This window comes from Labeo rohita, chromosome 12, assembly GCF_022985175.1.
Source record: "Labeo rohita strain BAU-BD-2019 chromosome 12, IGBB_LRoh.1.0, whole genome shotgun sequence".
In the NCBI taxonomy this organism is placed as follows: Eukaryota; Metazoa; Chordata; class Actinopteri; order Cypriniformes; family Cyprinidae; genus Labeo; species Labeo rohita.
The window spans coordinates 11,972,889-12,000,009 of record NC_066880.1 but is presented as its reverse complement, the minus strand read 5'-3'; the positions used below and the strand labels follow the sequence as shown (position 1 = coordinate 12,000,009).

The 27,121-nt window shown below is 36.9% G+C and overlaps 1 protein-coding gene across 2 annotated transcripts in view; it reads right to left on the bottom strand.

Moving 5' to 3' along the window:
• Positions 1 to 3,633: 3,633 nt before the first annotated feature.
• nrg3b (neuregulin 3b) overlaps positions 3,634 to 27,121 on the bottom strand; it is a 172,307-nt gene continuing 148,819 nt past the window's right edge. The window contains exons 4-9 of one of the 2 annotated variants that reach the window (XM_051124432.1): positions 24,971 to 25,000; positions 20,032 to 20,134; positions 19,140 to 19,266; positions 14,498 to 14,610; positions 13,953 to 14,141; positions 3,634 to 4,817 (exon numbers count right to left, since the gene is read on the bottom strand). In XM_051124432.1, coding sequence (XP_050980389.1) covers positions 4,163 to 4,817; positions 13,953 to 14,141; positions 14,498 to 14,610; positions 19,140 to 19,266; positions 20,032 to 20,134; positions 24,971 to 25,000 — 1,217 coding nt within the window. In that variant the 3' untranslated portion in view covers positions 3,634 to 4,162. The remainder of the gene's footprint in view (positions 4,818 to 13,952; positions 14,142 to 14,497; positions 14,611 to 19,139; positions 19,267 to 20,031; positions 20,135 to 24,970; positions 25,001 to 27,121) is intronic. The other variant, XM_051124433.1, reaches the window with a different exon arrangement.

Genomic DNA, 27,121 nt, shown 5'->3' with positions numbered 1-27,121 from the left:
ACTTCACTGCCTAATTAAAGGTGCATTCAGTACTTTTGTGCTCATTTAACATGTTTTACACATTACGAAAGAGATGTTTTTGTGAAGAGTCATCACATCAGATGAAGATTATACTTGCAATAGATTGCTGTCCACCTTATTTTTCCCGTAAGAGTGGCTGTGGCCATTTGTAAATTTTATGAGTCTGGCTTCCAGTCTCAACCACATCCAGCTATTTTTAGCTGTACAAAACAGCTCGTTTAGCTGCTTGATGTTGCAAATTGGTGTGTCTTGCCATGTTATTTTAATGTATTATCTTAATTATCAACAGACTGGTTTGTAGTGTAGTTTTACCATTTACTGCACGTTGTTATTCTTCCCTATGGCGGCTAATTAACCGGAAGTCTTGCCAGTAGGCTTACTTCCGTGTTGAAGAATAAGGTGGATAACAAATGTTAAATTGCATTGTTACCTCTAATTAGAGGTGTGTGATATATATTGTTTACGTTTTTTAAACAATACACCCAGAGAGTGCACACATACACCTGTAATGGTTAGACTATTGTACAAGCACATTAAGGCCCTGTTTACACTAGTGCATTTTCGTTTTAAAACGTCGTTTTACGATCCTTGTCTACACTGGCGTTTTCACTGCGTTTCAGAAACGATCTCCATCCACACTACACACCTGAAAACGTCTTTCACATGACCATTCCTAATGAGCATGGTGTTATTTTTTACATGGTCATCAAGGATATGCAGAACGAATGTGGGAAGCTATGCCATTGTTTTTTTAAATTCTCAGTTTTGGTCCGTTTATATGGAATTTTCGTAGTTTTCAAACTAAAATGGGGTCTGCAGCATTTTCGAAAGTTTCCTTTTTTGAGGCTGGAAAGTAGTATAAACAACAGGCATAACCGTAGCAAAAGTTGTTTTAAAACAGGCAAAACAAAAAATGTATTTCGAATTCCCCCAAAATTCAAGATAAGGGGGTCCCGTATGACTTTCATGTCTTTTATATTTACATCATCTGATGTAATATCACACAAAGAGTGACGTTTTTGTCATTTCTTGTTTTTTGCTGTATTTTGACAACAAAAATAGTTTCAAACAAAGCTACAGCAGAACTTTTTTGCATCTCTGAGCAAAAGACGACGATTCGTTACTGAATCAGCCTTTTGAACGAATCGGCTGAATGAACGACTCAATGACATGCAGGGATCTGCTGCCACCTACTGGTGATTTTAGATTTATATTTAGTGTATTTATTATATTTTCCTTTCCCTTCCCCAAATCATTTCAGATATCAGTATTCAGCATTTTTTTTTTAACATCAAAATATTAATTATGCATTTGTAGGTTAATTGCAACCATGTCCTGCGTTAAACAATCTGTGTAATGCATCTAAATTTCTTCAGATACAGATTTGTGCCATATCTGGTATTGATACTGATTTAATTTGATTAGTAACAGCCCTATAGTGCCACACTATTTGAATTTATTAATTAAAATTAAAAATTTGACACAAACGATGATGGATATTTTTAATTAGGTTAAAAATTGACCTTAGAAAGGTAAAAATGCCCATAAAAGGTAAAAATCGATATAAACTTCTAAACCTCCTGCAAACTGACCACCACACATTTTCATTTTAGTTTTAGTAACTTTATGTATGTCGTCTATTTAATTTTTATTTTAAAATGTCCATCTAGCTATTTTAATAAATCAGCTTCAAAAAAGTAAAATGTAGACCACTCTCTAAAACTCAATAGTATCATATAATTTACTTAAATTCTGATTATTGCTGATCATGTTAACCCAGACATCATTTGTACTAACTTCAGGTGCATTCAGTAATTCTTAAGCTGGCATTGGCATCAGTGTTCTTCACAATTGTAGTATTCATACTTAAAGCACAAAAAGAACTTCTACTTCTTTGTATACTTGAAGTACTTCATTAATGCTAACGCTAGCTATAGAACTACTAAATGCATCTGGATTCAATATAAATGATGCCTGGGTTAACATGGTCAGCAATAATCAAATCAAAGAAACAGCCAATTTAGCAACACATTTTTCATGATAAAAATGCAGACCTTTTTTAAGATTTCTTTGCAGGATACGTGCAAATGACTTCCATTTCACATAGATTGCACTGATTTGCAAGTGTGATATTGCGTAAGCATCTCATTTGTAATAGAAAATATGTTTTGTTACTAAACATGAGAAGTTTTTCACATCCAAGCTACTTCGAATAAGCAATCTGTTTATCTGCCGTATCATTGAATGCACTCATTATGCATTATCTTTTATCTGTTGAATAATGAAAAAGCTAGTCATCCATCAGCAAGCGTCTTCAGCTTTGGTGTAGGCTGTGAGTTGAATTGCAAAAGTGTTTTTTTTTTTTTTACAAAATTACACATTTTACCCACAAGTTGTATTCTGGGTTGGTGCGATCCGTCTAGAGAGAGTGAATTCTTTAGACAAATCGAAAAAATGTAACTAGATGAACCAAAGGTACATTGCTGCGAAAAGAGTAATTTCGAAGTTACCGCAGCTCATTCCAGGTGACAGATACATTTCACTTCTTGCCACTGCCCTCATTGCATCTACATTCTCTGCGCTTTGTGTTCAGCTCGGCATTCATTTCCCACCAGCATCTGTTGGTCTACCCCTGTTGTACTGTCTGTAATGTTAGCAGCCTGCCTCAAGAAACATCCTGCCTTTATTAATGTATCAGCATACAGAAGAAACATCCTCAAACAGATGCAGTAGCACAGGACATCCACACAGGACTCTGGCTCTTTGTACATTACACCAGTGTTTTCATGACTTCCTCCCATCGGAGCAAAGATTGACTTGAGATTAAATATTAAGCTGTTGGATGAACATGTGTAATGTTCCCACAAAATGAAAGGATCACCCATTATGAGTTTCAAAGCCAGTGGCTCACACAAGATCTGCGGTGCATGAGAGCAAAACAAATATGTTTGTCTGCAAATTAATTAAAAAAATTGCCAAATGTTGCTTCGGTGGGGCTCGTTTGGAAGAAATTGTTGGCGCAGCCTGGCGGCGGTTTCTTTTTTTTTTTTATTTGGATTATAATGTCACCTCACGCTGAGTCTCACGCTCAGAAAATTAGCCCGATAATTCATAAAGCGTTCTGGGTGCGACTTGCTCGTGTTGCCCGCGTTTGAGGTAAACACGACGAGAGACATCAATGACACCGTGCTTTAATCTTTGTGCTGATTAATTCCACCCTCACCTGAAAAAAACCCGAGCTAGTTAAGGAAACTTTTTTTCCTCCCCTTTTGCGGTTTCAAAATAGCTGATGCAAAATAATGAGTCTGGGCTTAATTAGCAAGAGCTACTTTCACAGGAGATAAACAAGTAAATGATTAAATCCGCTGATGGTCTTGTTGGATAGAGAGGCTGCCGCATCCGACTCCGCCGATCCCTGTTGCCATGGAGACAGACGGTGACTCTGCCGGTTTCTCTCCATTCAGCACGTTCGTTGGATCGTTTCAGGCGATGGTTGCAGATACCTGGCTGCGGCGCTCGGCGAGCTCTCTGCTAAAAACAGAAGGTGTGAGATGCACGACATCGATCGCACGGTTACGGGCAGATACTCTCTGATCAAATGACAGGGTGACATTCAGATTTTATTCAGAAACTGACGTGTTTTTTTTTCTTCTCAAGACCTCAAGCAAAACAGACAAAAAGACAGAGCTGGGCTGAGATTATAGAACAGCAGTTACTGGAAAAAAAGCTTCTGCATTACCATGTTTTGCATCTTTATTTTCGTCACTCGGTATGTCATATACATGGAATATATGACATACATATAGTTTTGACATCTATTATATTTTTTTCTTCTTTACAGTAGAGAAACAACATTGAGATGACACACTATTTGGTTTCTAAATTGAAGCTTTTTGTTAAATAGTGGCATATAAATCCTCTTCAGTACCTTTTCAAATCAACATCCCACCAAAGTCTTCGTTCTCTCGCATATATTCACATTGTGTCGTCAGTAAGTCAGTGTTTTAAATTCGGTTGTCAGTAGTTGTACTTCACAATGCAGTAAAATAGTTCTAAAAGTAAGTGTCTCGCACAAGCGGGGACGTTCCAGTCCCATCCAAGCTGACATGGAGTTTCCAAAGCAGTCTTTGCATTTATCCAATCAGCTTTTGGGATACGTGAGGCAGGCCACACCTCTAACCCCATCAGAAAAAGAGCTGTCTTTTTGTAAACCGTCATCCTGCTGTCCTTCCCCGAAAGAAGCAGACCGCCCCTCTTGTCCTCCGGCAGCCTTGGACAGCAGGCTGGCGGCGTACTGCGTGGTTTTCGGCCCTGATCCCAGTACGGTCATTGAAATGACAGTCTTTGCTCTTCTGGAGCTTGTGCCTGATCCCAAGGCTGTTGTGTAGGTAACAAGGCTTTTGTGTTTGATTTGGCCCCTTGACATCAGTGCAGACTCGGAGCAGGTGAGTGTCTGTGGATCCTGCGCTCCCGCAGAGGAGCTGGCGAGTGATCGGCTGGGATTTGCCACCGACTTCGCCTCAGTCTCAGGATTGATTAGGTTGTAGCTGGAAGATCCCCTACCCCCGGTATGCAGCTTGTTCCCGGCCCCCTCCCCAAAATCAGGTCCCTGAACGGAGGGGATAATGGGTACGGAGTGGGCTCGGAAAGAAGGGGGAGGAAAGGTCGTTCCCTGGTCGAGACGAGTGCACGGAACATCGGTGTAGCCCATCTTTCCTTTGGAATGGGCGGAGAGCAGAATTTGCATATTCAGATTGCAGCGGTTTTGTTGATTGCTGTCCGAGTGAGACTGGCACCTAGAGGACGAGAGACCGAAGGAATTAGTACTTACATCTCATTATCCATTACATGAGTTTGTCCGTTACACATGAAAGAAATTGCTTGGCCGCTGAGAATGTCGTGAAAACAATTTTATGACAAAAAACAATCACAGCAGTGATCAAATTATTTCGGGGTGGTGGGAATTTCGAATCTCAGTGTAATTATGTATAATCCGCAGCTTGAGCTGTGGTAGCATAAAGCATAAAGGGCTATGAAATCCGTTTTATTTTTTATCAAATTATTTTTTTTCTGGGCTCATTTTTAATGGTTAAATTAAATTAAATGCCTGATCAGTTAAAACATCAGTTTATTAAAAGTTTAACAAAAGTTACATTTTTAGGGGCATATGAAATATGTTTTCGTTTTTCCCACGTTATTGTTACCAAATATTGTTTAAGCATGACTGATTTTTAAATGCATAAAAACAGTTTATTTATTTACAATGGCCTGTTTTAATTTTTCTGATTATCAAATGAAGGCATAAAACATTCATTTAATTGATCTTTTATTCAAAGGGTTTACAATTAAAATTAAAACATGGAACAAATATTGTGTGATTATTCTTTCAAAAAGGTTTTAATAATTTTAGTAGTAGCAGTAACTGTTTAATGGTGAAATTAAATTATATTAATCAAAAAGCGTGCCTAATCATAAAATCATGATTAAAATATTTGAAAATTATACAATTTAACACCAATGTTTAACAAAAATTACATTTTTAGCGGCATATGTTTTATTTTTTCCACGTTCTTTGTTACCAAATATTGTTTTTAGCATGTCTGGTTATTTGAATACATAAAAACAACTTAATTTATTACAATTTATTTTTACAATTACCCTATGAATGTTGTGTTTTTTTTTCCCAGAATTTCTGTTGTGCATTTTAATTTTTCCGATTATCAAATGATTAAATGAATAAAACATTAATTTAATTCATCTTGTAATCAAATTAAAGTTAAACTCTTTATTTTTTGGCAAACAGAGGGGTTTACAATTAAAATTACGACACGTAAGAAATGTTGTGTGATTATTATGTAAAAAAAATGTTTTAAGTTTAGTGGTAGTAGTACCTTTTTAATGGTTAAATTAAATTGTATTAATCAAAAAGCATGCCTAGTCATGAAATCATGTTTAAAATCATGAAACTAATACAATTTAACATCAATTTATTGAAAGTTTAACAAAGATTACATTTTTAGGTGCATATGAAATTTTTAATTTTTTCCCACGTTCTTTGTTACCGGATATTGTTTTTAGCATGTCTTTTTGAACACATAAAAACAACTTAATTTATTAAAATGTATTTTTACAATTGCCCTGAGGAAGTTTTTTTTAGGAAGTTGTGCATTTTATTTTTTTCTGATTATCAAATGAGGGCATAAAACATTAATTGAATCAAATTAAAGTTAAACACTTTATTTTTGGGCAAACAAAGGGGTTTACAATTAAAATTAAAACATGAAAGAAATAGGCTATTGTGTGATTATTCTTTAAAAATGGTTTTAAGTATTTTAGTAGTAATAGTACCTTTTTAAATGGTTAAATTACATTTTATTAATCCAAAAGTATGCCTAATCATGATTTAAACTTATGCAATTTAACATCAATTATGAAAAGTAAAAAAAAAAAAAAAACATTGTTAGGGGCAAATTAAATGAATGCTGTATTTTTTCATGTTCTTTGTTACAAAATATTAATATTGTTTAAACATGTCTGATTATTTGAATGCATAAAAACAACTACATTTATTAAAACTTATTTTTACAATAGCCCTTTATATGAGCCTTTATATTTTTTAAATTGAAACAGAAGGAAATAGCCTATTGTGTGATTATTAAGCTTTAAAAATTAAAAGTAGTAGTAGTAGTAATAGTAGTATACATATTCTGCTGCACCACATTAATACATTTCTGACAATTTCTTCAAGTTAAACCGAACATTTATTTTGGCAAGTTACCATGAGGACCTTAAAGAGTTACTCCACCCCAAAATGAACATTTTGTCACTTACCCCCATGTTGTTCCAAACCCCTAAAAACTTTGTTTGTCTTCGGAACACAATTTAAGATATTTTGGATGAAAACTGGGAGGTTTGGGACTGTCCCATTGACTGCTGAGTAAATACCACTGTCAAGGCCCAGAAAACTGTGAAAGACGTCGTCAAAATAGTCCATCTGACATCAGTGGTTCAAGCTTAATTTTACGAAGCGACGAGAATACTTTTTGTACGGAAAGAAAACAAAAATAATGACTTTATTCAACAATTCGTCTCATCCGCGTCACCGCAGCGCTATTTTGGAGAGTATCCACTGTGCGTACGCTGTTCTGTGTCAGATGCGTCATGCAGATATGCTGTTTTTGTTTGAATCAAAGCGTAAATAAACGTAGAAAACGTATCCATGTCACTGATCTATAATAGAGAACTGGATAGCTCATGACGTCACAGAAGTGAAGCCACTGCGCCGCCATATTGTTATTCCCTAGTATTCGCCAACATTCTATTGAATGAATAGGAAATAATACGACTTTAATGGGAAAACATCACCTAACCAGTCAGCGTTTTCATATCTGACGTCTCACTGTACATTCTCACAACGCAAACGTCCTAAGCATGTAAACGGTTATTGTTTAATGTCCGGAATTCCCTCTGCTTATTAAAAAGTTACGTTCATATACATTGCAGTAGCGAACATCATATGAACATGATAAACATCGGATGTTCACCATGTTTACAAATGACAAAATGCTCATTCTGAAAACTTTTTTTAGATTTATGCTTTGTATACATATAATTAGCCTTGTACAGTTAATAATTGTTTATGCTGCTTTGTTATAGTGTTTTTATTCGTAACGTTACAGGCTGAATGCACGTTTCAACAATGATTTCGTTAACATCATTTTGAAGCAGGTAATGATTTAAACGTTTAATTCAGCCTACATAACATTCATGTTGAGATAAATGTTAATAATAAACGTTAATAATGCAAAAATGTTAAATATAACATTTTAAATATAGGAATATTAAATGATTTAAATAACTAAAAAGATAAAATGAAAATGAAACGTTAAAAATGAAACTAAAACTGTCAGCAGATGCCGTTAAGTCATTGATTTTATCACTGAATCATTTATTCAGGAATGAAGCGACTCTTTAGGAATGGGTAATTGAATCAATGACTCAGATTCGTTTAAAAACGCCCGTTCATTCATAAACGGAACAGCTGTGTTTGAATAGAGATGCGGCTTAGTAGTGACTTTGTTTCAGAGTATTTTCATTGACGAAATTGAGCAAAATCAGGTAGTGTTATAGTCAGATAAATGTAATTTAAGGCACTTAATATAATAGAATTTGCGCGATCTTTAAGAGTTTTAAATAGATGTTGCTCACTTAGGGACATTAAAATATGCACATCGTAACTTGGAGAAATAAAGATATTTTAAAGACAAGATTTAAAGACATCAAGCTTTATTTCGAAGATTTGAATTTCAATACAACACAGAGCAATATAACAGGCTAGTACTGTATTATTTATTGTATATTCGAATCAATTTCAGATACTAATTCCAGATATATGTTCATGTTTACAATTTCCTGCATAATTTCTTACGTTAAGAAATATATTTTGTGTTAGATCAGAACTGTGTCGTTAAGTGCGCAGCTGACACACCCACCTGAACGATTCCCAAACATCGCTTATCCTGCTCCAAAAGACGATAAATACGGCAGATAAGATTTTAAGTAAAAATTAATTTACGTACACATATCATAAAAACTAGTCCTGTGTGACTGATACGCTTAAAATCGGGTGATTTTGGGTCAGCGAGTTAGCTGTGAGTCAATGGTGCTCTCTGCCGGTAGGGAATAGTAAAATGGCGGATTGAACACTTCCCGTGGCTTCACTGCCTGACGGCAGTTTAGAACGCAATGAGCGATCCAGTCGTTAGATCAGTGATCCATGTAGTGTGGCTGATAGAACAGCGTACGCTGTTTGGATACTAGGGACTTTAAGCAGCAGCCACGGATGGAACGTCAGCGGCATTCTGACGTCATATTGCGCGTTCAAAACTTTAACTGCCACTTCTTGACGTTCTACTGTAGCCGTCTACTACGGGAGAACAGTTTGCCATAGTCTGGTTTGCCATAGTCTTTACAAAGTCACAGATTAGGTATATAAATGTTACATTTTATAGTATATACCACTGTAATTCCATCAGTATACGATTCTACCATTAGTCTTTCATTTAATCTGTGTTGATATGTTTTAAACTTAAGCCAATTTTAACGATGTTTTCATTTGTACAAAGATATGTCTGCTGTTGGCATCAGCACCTAGTTGCTTAATGATTTTTACATTCTCGGCTACGGCGGGGTTACAGCCTACTTCCGGTCATCGTAGCCGTTCCATTGGAAGCTGTTGCTTAAAGTCCCTACTCTCCAAAATGGTGCTACGGAGACACGGAGGAGACACACTGTTGAATAAAGTCGTTATTTTTGTTTTCTTTGCATTGAAAAAAGAATTCGCGTAGCTTCGTAAAATTATGCTTGAACCACTGATGGCAGATGGACTATTTTGATGACGTCTTTCATACTTTTCTGGGCCCTGACAGTGATATTTACTTAGCAGTCAATGGGACAGTCACAAAACTCCCGGGTTTTAATCCAAAATATCGACATGGGGGTAAGTGATTAATGACACAATTTTCATTTTGGGGTGGAGTAACCCTTTAAGTTTCTGTGTGTATATGATATATGATAGTTTTACTCAAATCAAGTGGCAAAATGCTCATGAGGTGACTCTCAGAACAGTTTATATATTATGTCCTCATTTAGTGAGATGGCAGATCCTGAAAACGTTGCAAGCATTACGTGCACTTCACAAAGTGTGCAGTAAACAAAACTGCACCATTCATTCACACCGAGACTCGAAGAACATGCAGGATTCATATTTAAATAGTCTTTTTTATAGCTTAATATTTACAGAGATTAGTCCAAATTGCAACTTGTTTTAAGTGTACTGATCTACTTTTGAAGAATTCATCCAAACTTTGACAAATTCCATGACATTTCGTGTTATACAGTAAATTCCATTTTTATGACTGGATTCCGCGGTTCCGTCCGCATTTTACACTGAGCTTGTTCTCTCATCTGATGACTGTCAGATTTAAGCCATTCCCATCAAAGCTTGTGCATCCTTCACCCAGACCCATGAGTTTATGAAGACCACGCTACTTCATTTAGCTGTGGTTTTGATCTGCAGGAGGGGACTGCTTATCGAATCCAGCAAACCTTGTGGTGACAAACCACAAAAATTGTTTGGTATTTCGCTGAGAGACTGCAGTGGTGTAACACTCAGATCTTGCGACATGACCCAAGCGGGTTATCTAGGGTTTGTCAGATGTAAAATCATAGGAAATGTTGTGGGTTTCTCAATGTGGCACAGTTATCGCCCTCTTATCGAAACCTTGACATGATGACATTTAAATACAGCTGTGCAGAGCACCAAATCATTCTTGCTTCTGGTAAAAAGTGAATATAAAAGCATCAGACACATAAAAATGCTATGTTTTGTCACTTCCCAGAAACCCCAGCTCATCTAACCACTGAGTTATTGTCTGACATCAAAGAGTGTTAAATAACAAAGCTTAAATAATTGAGCCCTATAACACAATGCACGGGTATTAAAAGTGTATTCTAGCTGCAGGTTAATCCGGCAGATCGCAGCAAATCAAAACAATATCTAAATATAACCGCACCGATGGCACACACGGTTTCAATCCATATTTCATCTCTGACAGGTAAATATGTGCCTTTGCAGAGGGTTCTGTTTTTTTTCATAAAACTGACAAAATTCTGTGGGGGTCCTGCTGTCATAGTGAGGGGGGATAAGCGAGCACCGTGTGCCCATCTCTCTCTCTCTTTCCCCCCTCTCCTCACTTCTTTTTTTTTTCTCCATTAGACTGGAGGGTGTCTCCATGGCAACAAGAGAGAGGTTCGGGGATGGTGTTGGTGTTTTAAAGCTGTTAAGTCTAGAAATAGGTCAGTTCAGCCCCAGTCTGTCTCTCTTCGGGCCGGCTAAGACTGGCCTGAGAAAGGTTCAGAGAGGCTTATCAATATTTAATTAATCACGAACAATAATAACAATAGCTGAATAGTGTGGACCCCTATAGAGGGGTTTACCCGTTGGTTGTGCTTTCAGACATGAGCTTAAATTAATTAAGCAAAAGTCGAGCTAATCCAGCACAGTTGACAAAAAACACAGACTGCCCCGCTGCTGACACACTGGGAAAAAGAAAAACCCCCTTCTGTAAGCGTGTTAGCACGTATGTGCTCGATCACAGACCTTAAATGAGTCTCCAAGCTCAAAGCTGCACTGTTTAAGAATGTAAATTATGGAAATAGGTCAAATAGAGAGAGTTTGGCAGAGAGTGGAGTTTACAAGTCACTGTGAAGCTGGATCAAGTTGGCATGGTAATGAGAACATTGCTTGGATATTCAAGAGTAAGTGCTACTTGCACACATACACCCTACTTAACCGAAGGACATTATTCCTGCCATGGGCCCTGTCAATGAAATCCAGTTTCACTCCCTGACACTATATTATACGTTCCTTAGAAATCTCATTTGACTCTGGATCTGGTAGTAGACCAGTTCAATACAGAATAATTCAGCGGATATGGTGTTTAACCTCAACATATATGGGGCTTTCTTCAATTCTGGTCCGTGAACCTGACTTGATTTGTCTACTAACAATGTCAAATAGTTTTCCAAAAGTTTGGGATTGGTAAGATTTTGTAATGCTTTTGAAAATAGGCTCTTATACCCACCGCGGCTGCATTTCCTTCATTAGCAAACAGTTAAACTGTTATATTGTCATATATTATTATTGCCATTTAAAATAATTGTTTTCAATTTGAATTTGTATTAAAAAAGAATTTATTTCTGTAATGGCCCAGTTTAATTTTCAGCAACTTCATGAAGAAAATGTTCTAATATGCTAATTTGGTTGTGCTATGATCATTTTTTTAAGGATTCTATGATGAAGAGAAAACTAAAAATCTTTAAAAATTTGTAACATTATTAATGTTTTTGATGTTACTTTTGAATTTCCTTGATGAATAAAAGTATTAATTTCTTTCAAAAATTAAGAAAAAAATCCCCCTTGACTCAAACTTTTGAAAAGAACATGATCCAACAAGAGTCATTTCCACTGCATTTTAAATAATGACAAAAATGATAGTGATGGAAATCATATACTTATTTATTCTTTGCAGCTAGCCTTATATAGCCTATAAACATTTATAAATTGACACAGTTTGTTTTATTTTGTACATTTTGATCAAATTAAAAAACAAATGTTCTGTTAAATAAGTGATATTTATTTTTGGCGTTTTTATGCCTTTATTTCGATAGGACAGTGTAGTTGGACAGGAAGCGAAGTGGGAGAGAGAGAAGGGGGTGGGATCGGGAAAGGTCCATGAGCCAGGATTCGAACTTGGGACATCCGCAGCGCAACGCCGATATATGTTAGCGTGCTACCCACAAGGCTATTGATGCCGATGGGGAAATTTATGTAAAAAAAAAAAACAAAGTCAAAGTAAAGCATTACAATTTTCCGTTACTCCCTAAAAAAGTAACTGTTTACGTTACTTAGTTACTTTTTATGGAAAGTAATGTGTTACTTTACTTTTGTATTACTTTTTAGATCTGGAAAGGCTTGCTTGTTTGTTTCTAATATATAAATATTTCTAATTTTGGCAAATGTAAAAGCCCTTTCACACCAAAAGTGAAATAAATGCACCTCAGGCTAAAAGAAAAGTAAATTTCCCCAGGAGAAGAACACTCAAAAATAAAGCACAAATGTTTGCTTATTAGTATGGTTGAATTGGATCATCAAAGGACCGGTCAGCAGCAAAGACATTGGTTAATAAAGTGGGATTAAATACATAAAGAATATCTGTGATCCTGGACCACAAAACCAGTAGTAAAAGTGTAGGGGTCAAAATTATTGATTTTTCTTTTATGCCAACAATGATATTGATGAAGATGATATTAAGTAAAGATCATGTTCCATGAAGATATTTTGTACATTTCTTACTGTAAATACAGCAAAACCTAATTTTTGATTAGTAATATACATTGCTAAGAACTTAATTTGGACAACTTTAAAGGCGATTTTCACAACATTTCGATTTTTTTTTTGCACTCTCAGATTCCAGATTTTTTCTGACAAATATTGTCCTATCCTAACAAACCATACATCAATGGAAATCTTATTTATTCATATATATGATGTGTAAATCTCAGTTTAAAAAAAAATTAACCCTTATGACTGGTTTTGTGGTCCAGGTTCACATTTGTATTATTCAACATATTTAGTTATTGCAGGTTTGTGTCAAATTCTGAGTTTCCATTTCACTGTTTTTTATTAATTTTGAGAAATACTGAATATGTTTTTTTGTGAGTGAGATGAATTAATGCACAACAGGAGACTTGTCAGTCAATAAATGCTTAAAAAAAATACTGGCGTTACTTATTTGAAAAAGTAACTCAGATATTTTCTTAAACATTCAAAAGCAATGCGTTTTCTAGTTACTTGAAAAAAAAGTAATCTGATTATGTAACTTGCGTTCCTTGTAATGCGTTACCCCCAACACTGTTAAGCACTCACTAATTTTTGATTAAAAATAGTAAAATTGTTCCTATGGTGGACATGACAATTTCTGGAAGACATTTTCACAAAATAAATAGTGTGGAGTTAATCAAAAAATGTGATTAATATTTTTGTTTTCGAAAGTCTGAAACAAGAGTAAAAACCCTCAAATAATATCTTCATAAACACATTTGAATTGCAAATATAAATGATGAAAGCACTGAAAAAAGTTCTCAAGAGAGTTATAATGACTGTCATAAAATAAAAAAGTCATTAAAAAGTTAAAATCTGTCAGTTTGGATTAAAAAAACAACAACTCCTGGGGCATAGAATTGCCAGTAGTTAAACAAACATATGTTAAGTGTTTAAGAAGTGTCTGAGAAGTGTAGTTAGATCTTGGGGGGAAAAGAGAAATCATTGCAGGTTTGTTTGTCGCATTTTGTTGCATTTTATTGCTCACCTTCTCAAAGATTGTGGCATCACCTCATTGACCTCCACTTCCTGGAGATGCTTATAGGAATGAAGAGAATCTCGAGATCCTCCACTGAGATGATGGCCTGCTCTAGAGATGGGCGGGGTCCACTTTGAGACAGCTCGATAATTGGTTACCTTGTGTTTTAGGGCAGGGCTTGAGGAAAAGGAGCAGCTTCTGTAGAAAGAGATAAAAGTGAGAGGAGACAAAGATCATAGAGACTTAGCACATGGCTGCTCTAATGCTAGAATTTAAGATAATTAATTCAGGCCCTGTTGTTAGATTCTCTCTGTAAATCAATGCTTGTAAATTACTATTGTGGATATAATTATTCCACCATAATTCGAAAATGTAAATTATCTGGTTGCTACCAATTACAATTATTATAATTCTTTGAAGTGGTTCATTTTTGACGTTAACATATGGTGCCATATTGAGTGCTGATTAAATTTCTTCCTCCGTTGCTTTCACTTCTGGGAAGAGGGACCGAGTGTCAGAAGTTTTACAATAGATGTGAAGCTCTGGGAAAGTACCTGCAGCGCTTCCCCATGGAGAGACTGCGATTGTGATTTGGTAGGGAAACTTTAGAGCTGCTGAGAACTATGCTGGCCGCCTGCGGAGAGGAGAAACCATGGGCTCTTCTGCTCTGTAGAAACGAACAGGAATTAAAAGTTATTATTTAGACGAACAAATTTAAATAGCAGATGACCTCACTGATGATAATTTCTATGCATGTATGACTCATGTCATTTCCATCCATGTGTCAATCTTTTATGGGTGTTACCAAAGTGAGAGTGAGAAAGTTAGATGTGTGGATGCACAGAAGTGATGGCTGCGATGTCATGATATGGTAGCAGCTAAGCTTATGAATATTAATTAGGATGCCAAATCTCAAAACTCTGTTATTTTTTTAATTAAACAGATCAGGTCTGTAGTACAGCATTTGTTTATGCCCTAGTCAAATTTGAAAGTGAAGATATGTTTGAAGCATGGCTGCTGGTTTGAGCTGGTTTAAGATGGTCCTTAAACCATGGACCAGCTTAAACCAGCTCATGACCAGCTAAGGACCATCTTAAACCAGTAGCCATGCTTCAAAACATACCTAACCAGCATAGGCTGTTTTTTTTTTTCAACAGAGTCATCCAAAATGTTCAAATGTTGTCTTTTTTTCTTCAGTTGAAAGAAAATTAAGGTTTTTGAGGAAGACATGCCAGGATTGTTCTCCACATAGTGGACTTCAATTGGGGTCAGCAGGTTGAAGGTCCAAATTCCAGTTTCAATGCAGCTTCAAAGGGCTCTACACGATCCCAGCCGAGGAATAAGGGTCTTATCTAGCAAAACTTTTTTTAACCACAAATGCTCATCTTGAACTAGCTCAACCTCATTCACACATGTAATCACGTAGGTGGAAGTACCAACTAAGTGTTTACAAAGCGAACATGTACAGAAAGTCAAACGCCCTTTACAAAAGAAAGGTAAAACAACAATGTCGGACGATTTTGAGGTTGGAGGAGAAAATGAGATGGAGTTTTTTTGCCCTACCCTACCTTATTGAATACACAGACAAAGAGCTAACCACGCATGACCTTTCCAACATGATTACATAATATGTAATTAAGTCAGAGCTAGTGCAAGACGAGCATTTGTGGTTACAAAAGTATATGAAGAAAGAAAGACCTAAACATCTTGGATGACATACTGGTGAGTAAATTATCAGGAAATTTTTATTCTGTAAGTGAACTAATCCTTTAAGTTATCATTACACACTGGGTTGAGGGAGAAATCACTCTTTCTAACCAAGTTCACTTGCCTGAATAATTCTGTGACATTTAATTTGACAACTTCATTCCAGTATCTGCTACTGTCGGGTCATGATTTTGTAGGTCAGTGGATGAATGCAGGAAACAGCAAATGAGGCTTGAATATGAATTTTTGGTCCAGCAGAAAGATTTTTTCACATTTGGTTTGGGGTTCGTCATGATATATTTTAATTATATAAAAAAAAATCTGAATTGCAGCTGAGCTGCAGGGGATATAAACTACCATTTAGAAGTCTAGGTTTGGTATAATTTATTAAAGAAGCATATTTTTGAAAAAAAGCATTTTATGCTCAGCAGGGCTGCATTTATTTGATCAAAAATACTGTAAAAATTAATAAATTAATAAAGTCCACTTCCAGAACAAAAATTGACAGATAATGTACTCACCCCCTTGTCATCCAAGATGTTCATGTCTTTCTTCCCTCAGTCGTAAAGAAATTATGTTTTTTGAGGAAAACATTTGAGGTTTTTTCTCCGTATAGTGGATTTCAATGGTGCCCCGAGTTTGAACTTCCAAAGTGTAGTTTAAATGTGGCTTCAAACGATCCCAAATGCAGTTGTAAACAATCCCAGCCGAGGAAGAGGGGTCTTATCTATCGAAACGATCAGTTATTTTCATAAAAATAATACAGTTTATATACTTTTTAATGTCAAGCGCTCCTCTTGTCTTACTCTGCCTGAACTCTGTTTTTTCCGGTTCATGACAGTTCGGGTATGTCGAAAAAACGCCTCATGTTCTCTGTCAACTTCAAAATTGCCCTATATCACTTTTTTACCTTTTTTGTTAGGGGTGTTTGATGTTTTTTGCATGTTCACTTTGCAAAGACTGGGTCGGTACTTCTGCAGCGATGTAGGATGATTTTTAATTGATTTTTGAAGTTGAGGGAGAAAATATGATTGGACTTTTTCGACATACACTAACTGTCTTGAGACAGAATACACAGAGTTCAGGCAGAGTAATACAAGACGAGCGTTTGAGATTAAAAAGTCATTAAAATGTATTTTTTACAACCGCATTTAAACTGCATTTTGGAAGTTAAAGCTCAGGGCACCATATCAGTTCATTATATGGAGAAAAATCCTGAAATGTTTTCCTCAAAAAAACATAATTTCTTTACAAATGAAGAAAGACAGACATGAACACCTTGGATGACAAGGGGGTGAGTACATTATCTGTACATTTTTATTCCACAGCCATTACACCTGTGTCACATAATCCTTCAGAAATCATTCTAATAAGCTGATTTGGTGCTAAGGAAACATTTCGTATGATTCTTAACAGTTGTACTACTTAAAATTTTTGTGGAAACCATGATCCATGTTGTTTTGGAATCTTTGCTGAAAAGAAAGCTCCAAGGAAAATAATTTATTTGAAATATAAATCTTTTGTAACATTATAAATGTCTTCACTGTCACTTTGGATCAGTTTAATGCTTCCTTGCTGAATAAAAATATGCACTCTTTCTTTCACTTTTGAATAGTAATGGGAGCGCATTTGTTTGATTTTGTTTCATGACTTAACTAGAACGGATAGCGAGCTGCGTGCATCTGGGAGCCATGAGAACACTGTCGCTTTCCGCCAATGATAACAACCGCAGCAAACACTCAGCAAAACATTAAAATCTAATTCCAGCGCTGGATTGCCACTCGGTATAACACACACTAACAAAATGAAAACTCTTACTCAGAAATTAGAGATGCTTCCTCTGTATTACATACATCGCTGCTGCAAGCTATTTCATGAAGTGGCGTGGACACAACCAGCCGTAAAAGACATCTACGATTGCTCTTGTGTTTTCTTAGTGGTGTACAGCATCTCAACTCACTTCCCTTTACTTGTACAGACAAGTAAATGGAGGAACACACACACACAGGCCAAAGACAAAATAAAAGGATCATGAACTCCAGTATAGAGATGTTCACTTTGCGATATACAGGCCCCTCAGTGAGGGAAAGCCACTTAATTAGGCTTTACATTTAAACTGCAGATTAAGCGAGACACACTCTGATTATTCTTCCTTTCGACTTCCCCAGTCAGGAATTAATCTCTGACAAGATTACATTAATGAATTCCTAAACTATTTTTTCAGTCCCTTCTTAAAATTAAAGCCATTATCTTACAACAACCCAGCAAGTCTGCAATAAGTATCCCAAGCCCCCCCAATGTCGCCAGAGCTGGAAAAGACAGTCGATAATGCAGTTATTCCAGTTAGCGAAATCTCCCTCCCTCTCCCTGTCTTGTGGAACATCATTAAAACGATTGAGTTTGACTTTAAACTAGTTTGGGGCCTTGCAGCTGAAAAAGCATGTCCTTCTAACACTGCTGCTTCCTTGGGGACCTGTTAGCATTGTTCTTCTCTCCAACAAGAAAATTGGATGATTTCTGACCACCCTTTCATCGCCTCAGCAGGGTGAGAAAACTCAGAGGAGGAGAAGCAGAACAGCAGCGCTTGCTGCTGTAATTGTAAAAAAAAAAAAAAAAAAACTTTCTGAAGGAGGAGTGAAACATGCAAAATCCAAGTCAAGTCTGAACAAAAGACTGGAGCTCCCCCTCTCAGCCTCTTCCTAAATTACTTTTATAGTCGTCTGCTACTAGCTCAGCAGATTTTGGTGACGATTATATAAGCGGTCCAATTAAAGGTTTGCAGTGCATGCTTGGATTAGCAAGAGTGACACTGATCTGATATGCTGCACCCTGTGTCATTTCCGCACTATATGCATTTTCATATAAATGACTTTGTACGAAAGCATCTGCAAGAAAATGTGAATGTACACCATTGGGAATAATTTAAACTTGATTCCTCACTCTCATTGGACCTGATGGCACACATGGTAACGTGAGCCATCAACATTTGTGTATGGGATGAGAATGAGCCGCCAAGTGGCAGCAGAGAGAGACTGATCTTCCAGTTTGGATAATGTAACTCTATTCATCCTGTTCTTCATCAGCTAGGTGGCTGGCTGCCTTTGACTGTTGCATCAGATAGATGCAGTGTTTACTCCCCGAGCTGCATGCAGTGTTATTTCTGTCAGCTTGAGGGATCTTCGGAGCAGGTGGGAAAGCAGTAAAGCCGTGGAGGGCATCATTCCTCCAACTGCCTGCTGGCCAATTGTATTCATTACTGGTGACTGTTATGCACAGGGGACTTTATTTGAATCTCCATAACAGCTCATGTGGGTGGCTTGATTTCCAACTTTACATGTATATATTTGGTATACGCATGAGTGTGAGATCTTGTTTTATTTATTTGTTTTTTTTGGACAAGCGATCATTATGTGCATTGTCAGCACAAATGTGGACTTAATGCAGATTTGCTCTCTGGGACATAAACAAATGGCAGCTGTGAGACGTCACCTTTTGAAGCTGGAGAGAGCTCTCGAGTCTGGGGCTGGATTTAGACATGAGACCCGAGGCGTTGACAGTACAGTCCCTCAAGTTGCGAATTTCGGTCAGATGGGCTCGATGCTTCTCTCTTTGTCTCCTGCAAGGTGTTAATACATTTTTAAATCACAAAATGTAATTTACATTTTGTTTGAGTTTGAGGTTTTAGAACTGTTGCATTAATAACATGCCATTTCATGTTGCATTTTTATTGGCTGGTGAGTAAACGTGGGTTGTAGCAGCAAACACACTGTGCGATGGTCATGCTGAATTTCTGACACTGTCAGAAAATTATCGTAGGCTATCTTTGGTTGCAAGAATCTTTGAATCTCTCTCACTGTACGACATAGGACCACCGTTTAAGAGCCGTAATCACAGAAATCACTACGACTGTTTCATGATACCAATCTTGCAGTGTGTAGAAGACTTTATGTCCTGAAAAAATGAGTGAACACATTATGTTTTTAAGCAAAAAGTTTTCATTTAAAAATTCATTTAAAAAATACTATGTTTTGGGGGAGTTGCATCGTGACATTTTACAACCTAACCTTACCTTGTCATGAAAATATTTAAATAATTCATTATTTCATGAGACCATGACATGTTAATAACCAGTGAAGTAGAATTGTTAACATGTTTATTTTCTAAGAAATCTATCTTCTAAACAATGCTTTCTCTTCAAGAATTTCAGTTTTTAAATAATAAATCAAAGAAGAGGCATTAGCCGTTGTATGTACGAATTGCAATTTTAATTAATTTTTACTTGTCTTTTAATATATTATTTATATTGCCTTCAGAAAACAAATACATTCAGACTTATGTTGAAACAATATCATTCCAGCTTCCAAGGATGATTTGGACTCACTTGTTCTTGCAGTAAAGAGCCATGCAAGCCATTCCCAGCAAGCTGATCCCCATGGCTATGCTGAAGATCGACAATATCTGTCTCTGATAGGTTTCTGCACTCTCTGAAAAGACAGACAAGGACAGCACACACTCATCTTCAGGCTTTATTCACAGTCATCACTATGCCAGTCTTGATTGAACAAAAGAATCTTGTGTAGCTAATTGGCTCTTATAAGTTGTACAGAAAAATTCAGTGTCACAATAATGGAAACATTCCCAGTGCAAGATTGGAAAGGGACCGTCTCAAAACTAATCGGCCAATTCTATCATTTTGGCATATTTAACTAGCATGCAAGCATGTGCACACAATCACGTTTGATTTAATGATCAGGGACAGAAAGCAGAGAAACATGCAGAGAGCTGTCAGCTAGACATTTGTACGTGTCAGAGGTCAGACAGGCTTGAATTGCGCTTGAAGAAAGAATGCCTAATGACCAGTTTATAGGCTACTAGTACGTCTGAACTGAAATTTGAATTGGAATTACAGGAAGTGAATTACAAGAATTTACCTGACACCTTGTAAAGTTAGCATTTTAAAGGTGGACATCGGATGCAAAATTCACTTTTACATGGTGTTTGTATTTAAATGTGTCTTAGCAGTGTGTGGACACAACCACCCTGCAATGACAAAAAATCATTTACTCCATTTTTTTAATCTCAAAAACCTTAACAGTCTCAATTATCAAGCCATTTTGATTTTCTGGCCAATATGATGCCATACTGCTCAAGCCCCGCCCACGACCGCTGATGGACTTTTCCTTTATTAGCATATTTCTAATGTCTTGTAAGCAATGCTGGTGTTTTATAGTTGGATGTAAAAGTGAACATAAGAGGCTTCATTTTTACCGACATCATAGCCACTGAGGACGCAGTGGATTAGTTTTGCTTTAGATGGTGATGCGGCGCAGAATACACAAAAAACGGATGAGGGGGTGGAGTGAGCAGTAGCTCATGATCATTTAAAGAGACATGCACTGAAATAGGTCGGTGTTTTACGCGACTGTTGAGAAATTTTACCCGAAGTATGTTGCAGACATTTCATGAAGACCCTAGAATCATACCAACTTGAAAAATGGGCATCCGATGTTCTCTTTAAAATAATAAATGTTCTTCTATTTGTAGTTTGTCTTTACCAAAATGACGCTTTCATTTATTGGATTTTATGAAGCATTCTCAATGAATATCTAAATGATCTTAAAGGAGAAGTTCACTTCCAGAACCAAAATTTACTGATAAATATCTCACCCCCTTGTCATCCAAGATGTTCATGCTTTCCTTTCTTTAGTCGTAAAAAAATTGTTTTTTTAAGGAAAATATTTTAGAATTTTTTCTCCATATAGTGGACTTCTATGGTGCCTGTGAGTTTGAACTTCCAAAATGCAGCTTTAAAGGGCTCTAAATGATCCCAGCCTAGAAAGAAAGGTCTTATCTAGCAAAACGATTAGTTATCTTCTAAAAAAATTACAGTTTCTATACTTTTTAACCTCAAATGCTCGTCTAGCTCTGCGATGTGCATGTGTAGTCTGTGTAATCTGGGTCAGTACAGTTAGGGTGTGTCAAAAAACTCCCATCTCATTTTCTCATGCAACTTCAAAATCATCCTACATCACTGTTTTACCTTTTTCTGTAAAGGACGTTTGATCTTCTTTGCACGTTCACTTTGTTAACACTGGGTCAGTACTTCTGCTAGGATGATTTTGAACTTGGAGGAGAAAATGAGATGGGAGTTTTTCGACATACCCTAACTATATTGACCCAGATTACACAGACTACGCATGCACATTGCAGAGCTGGACAAGATGAGCATTTCAGGTTGAAAAATGTATAAATTGATTTTTTCGTTTCGCTAGATAAGACCCTTCGTCCTCAACTAGAATCGTTTAGAGACCTTTAAAGCTGCATTTAAACTGCATTTTGGAAGTTCAAACTTGCAGGCACCATAGAAGTCCACTATATTCCTCAAATGTTTTCCTCAAGAAACATAATTTCTTAATGCCTGAAGAAAGAAATACATGAACATCTTGAATGACAAGGGGGTGAGTAAATTATCTGTACATTTTTTTTTCTGGAAGTGAACTTCTCCTTTAACCTGATTAGTACGTAGTACTCATGTTGGAAAAGTTCCACTAGATGTCAGAACATGGATGTTGAGATTTGCTGTATGACTCATCCTGCAGTTCCATTCATTGTAAAGGTGTTCAAGGGATTCCGGTCTGAGCTTTGTTCTTCAAAGCTAGTTGTACTACACCAGAATTTATATATATGGATCTATCTTTGTGCACAGTGGTAGAAAATGGCCATCCGAAACTGTCTATCATCATGTGGAAAACCAAGAACAGCTAGTGGGACAGCAGGGACCAAAAGACTGGTCTTCACAGAACACTGAGCCCTGGGTTTGGTGGAGAGTCTATGCGAGCAGATGGCTAGACTCCCTCACAAACACACACCGTGACTGAAATGCTCTCTCATGCCACAAATACACAGAGCTGACCATTCATGCACACGTGCACTCAGCACCCCCCCTCCCGTCGATCTCTCTTGTGGAAATCGCTCTGTAATGGCCACAACTGGACTCGCTCACCATCCAGATTAAATCACTGAGGCAGTCATTCCGAGAAGCAGAAATGCATATCAGTTCCACTTTAACTATCTCTCCTTCTCTGACAGTTTTTGAGGAAATCTTGAGGCGAGCGTGTGAAGCACGACTAATGGAAAACTTCACAGGATTCACTCGTTTACTTAAAGAAATGCTTTCAGTTGTCAGGCATATGAGAAAGGACGGTCAAGCGGGGTGTGTGGATGCAGAAAGGAAGAAAGCCTGTGGAAAATCCATTTTCACAGCAGTTTTCGGGCTCCTGTTTGTCGACACTGCTTTAAGTCTGTGGATACCGTGGTTTGTCAGGGTAAAGGCATCTATTTAGCTCTGGGCTGTGTGATATTTCTCATCCCCAGAGACTTGCTATGCAACATGCCACCTCAGCAAGGTGCACACCTCAGGGCTGCACAGTAATTAACACCGACATACATAGCAACATACGCAGACGAGTGCGGGCAGACACATGTATGCACACAAACCACACAGACCGCATCGCCCATACAGATGCTGCCCTGCGCCTTTACAATACATTTCTTTTGCTCTGTTTCCATGGAAACTCAAGAACATTAGGCTTCTGTGAGGAACAGAGAGCATCATGTGTGTTTGTATACATTAATGCTGGTCAAGAACGAGAGGAGAAGCCTGTGGGTGTTTATTTTTCAAACATCATCAAGATGCAAGGTTTAAATTTATAGGATTTTATACGGAAAGAGCCTGTTTTTAAACTCATTTCAAACCATTTGTAATCATAAAATATAATATGTAAAATATAACTACAAATTAAATACATGGGTCAGTGGCATATAAGGATTTTCGACAGGCAAATTTTTATAATATCATCTATAGTCGTTCAAACATTAAGAATGTTGTGTACACATAAATTCATATTAACATTTTAAATGAAGTGATTTTAGTGTTTTTTCATCAAGATGAATTGGCCATAGCCTTAAAAAATGTCATTTGGTGCGACTATGATTAATATGAAAATTAATTAATTTCCTTAACATGCGTAACATTTCTTTAGATGTTCTCAGTAATTAAAGTGTTTAGAAGCAAAGTATTGGCATTTATTTTGAGTTTTATTTTTAATCTATAATTTCAGTTGCCATCTTAAATGTAGTTAGCAGACTGATTTTTCTGTAAATTGCATAAAACTGATAAAAATGTTTTAAAAATACCATTCGTTTAAGCATACTGTAGCATTGTTACACATTTCAGCCACATAAAAGAGAGGAAATCTGAAATTAGGTGGAATCTGGTAAAATAGATTAAAATAGTTATTAATAAATTACTTATAAATGCATAATTACGTAACTAAAATGCATGCACTAAATTATTTTTACAAAGATTAAACATAAACCATCTATAATGACCCAAATTGCATAAAAATCTATTCCAAATGATACTAAAATAAAGTATTTTACGTATATAAACCATTAACTGAATATAAAAGCACAAAAGCTGCCAATCTGGGACATATATCTATAATAAAAAATATTCTGCAGTGGTCGCACCACATGATTTTTTCATATTCAGTCAAAATTTACAAGCACCGAACTGGCCACCTAAACAAACCAAGCTAGCTTCCCATGAAAATTCACTATGAAATTTATAATAAAAATAAATAATTTAATATTCATTGTTTTTTGAGGTCATACCACATATCATCCAAATGTGGTAATTACATACCAGCCATTAAAAAGGTTATTTTTTTCCAGATTTGAAAGAGAGTTATAAACCTGCTTGATGCTTCTGTAGGTCCTATCTTTGAATGGATTTCAATATAAAAATCCCAAAATTGTAGTTTCTTGATGGTCGCACCACATGATATTTCATAAAATGGAGATTATCGAATATTATGATGAAAATATAAACACAAATGCTTTGCAGTTTTATACAGGATTTCAAAACACTTTGGAAATCATGCCAAATAGTGCAGAAAATTAATCTGAATAAATATATGGTAATTTCGAAGATGTTTCCAAAACAACAGTTATGGACGGTCGCACCACGTTTTGATACTTTCAGTAACAGAAAAATTACAAATGACTAATGTTTTTTGAAAAGTTGGTACATATGCGAAGTAGGTACTACTTATATGTGGCATCTTTTTTATGCATTTAAACGATTTTTAACTGAAAAAATGCGGACAGAAAATGTAAGCGTCACATCATTGACCCGTATATTAGATGGAGTACAGAATGTCAAATTTTACGAACTTTACCAAAGAATTTCATATCAAGTACACGTTAATGAGGGAGAAAAGGCATAAAGAAATAATAAAAAAAAAACATTTTCTTACCCATAAACTCAATGCCCAGCTCGTCTGCTGCTTCAGGGAGTAATAACAAAGAGAAAAGTGGTTAAACAGACGTTGAGAAAGACAGAAACAAGGAGAAAGATGTTATCATACAGATTCCACAAACAAAGACATATTAAATCACCCGGATAATAACCGTGGATAAAAAGCAAGCGAGTTTTGTGTCAACTAAAACAGTTCATTGTTCAGAAAGAGAAAAGATTTTGTAGCAGCATCGTTTCGGCAACAAAAATAGCTTTCTCTTGATTACCCAAGATACGAGCAGCCACAATATTGAAGAGGGTGAAGCAGTTTATAATCTAAAGCACATAAAAGCCTGTTAGTTGCCTGTAGAAAATAGACGCTCCCCTAGAGAAGCTGGATTTTGTCAGAGACCGGCTTTAGAAATGCTTCTATGTCAAGTGTAATGCCTAGGAGATGCTTATAATTGTCTTTTCTAGTTCTGAAATTTTATTAATTCATCCGAAGGCTTCCACCAATATGCCTCCTCTTTAAGGGAGTGTGCTCCAGCAGAGCACCGCGCAAGCAAATCGCCTTTCTAAATGCAGTCACTCCCTCTCTTTCTCTTTCTCTCCTTTCTATCCCACTGAAGCCTCAGAACTGCTGGTCCTGATAAAGAGAAGAACACTCATGCTCTTTTCATTTGAATAGTCCCCTTTTTCACGCCACTGTAATATAATCTCATTTAAATTAAAATGAAACCCTCACACTTAATTGCTTTTCTGACAGAGGTGGTCTAAGGTTTTTAAATAGACTGCGGCTTGCCCGAGAAAGATTACTTTAGTGGACACACTTAGAGGGGAAAAAACAGAAATCAAACACAGTGACAGAAAACCTTCTGTCAAATGATGAATCGCCACATAGTAGCCTCCATTTTTCAACGCCGCATTTTTGCATATATTCATGCTGCAATTTAAACATGATCTGTGGGGAAATAATGAGCCGAAATGTCTGTTTTTTTTTCCTCTCGAAGAGGTCGTGCAGCAGTTCTTAATGAGAATGAAGGGAATGGTAGTTTTAGCCAATTCCTGCCTGTGATTTAAATTCATGGTGAATAAGGGCAGAAACCTTGTTTACTGGCAGCTGCACCATAGCGGCAGGCACAATGAAGTATGAGGAATCGCTTAAAGATTGTTTTAAATGCTAATGTAAGCAGAATTGTTCATAATACTCCTACCCGAGATTTTTGTACAGTGTCTCTCCTATGGGCCTTTTGAATTCCCAGTGTTTTGTGGGATCGGGTGAGATTTTTAAAAAACGCAACACAGCTCTGCGAGACAAAAGGCCCAGGCGTCGATCCAGCGGTTCTGTCGTATCCCTACTGCCAGCATTGCTTGGCCCATTCATGCTGCGGCTGCCTCTGATTGCCCACAATAACTGCCACATTCATCCAGTCATAATCGCTGTGCTGTCATGAGCCACACACACAAAGTCATTAAGCACGGATATGCATGCATTCCTCGAATCCTGGCAGCAAGGTCCTGATGTACTGCTCCCATAAACCACAGCCTTCCATCCGTTGTCCCGTCACCCTTGGGAGACATTTACGCCGGCGAAGAGAGATGGGACCTAGCGCATTGAATCAACGTCAGTCGCTCAGAGACTGAGTGGAAGAACTACAAAAATGAATCAAATCCTTAATCCTTCTGTTAGTTGGAGCAATAGGCGAAAGCTCCTTTGTGCAGCTTACTTACATAGCCTAATGCTCGAGAGATAAATACCTAAATGAGAGGGGCCGCTGTCCCCTGAGCAAGCCAGTCGTGAAATCCGTCTCCCTTGAGTCACCGACTGAACCCCGGGTTTATCCACAGCTTGGAAGACGGCTTCACTAACCAAACTCCTTCTTGTTCTTAAAGGCGTAGTTCACACAAAAATGAATTTTTTGTCATCATTTACTCACAAGTGAAGACTATGCTGATCACTCTTGTTTGTACAATGGCAATTGCAAGGAGTTAAACCTTCAGAAGTGTTCATAAAAGTGGTTCATACGGCTGGTGCGCTATATTTCATGTCTCCTAAAGACATACTGCAAGAAACACCACACTGAACAATTTCCCCCCATGAGCTTTAACCGCTACAATCAGATTATTGAGTGACAGAGGTGGTCTGAGACAAAATTTCAGGGTGGGAAAT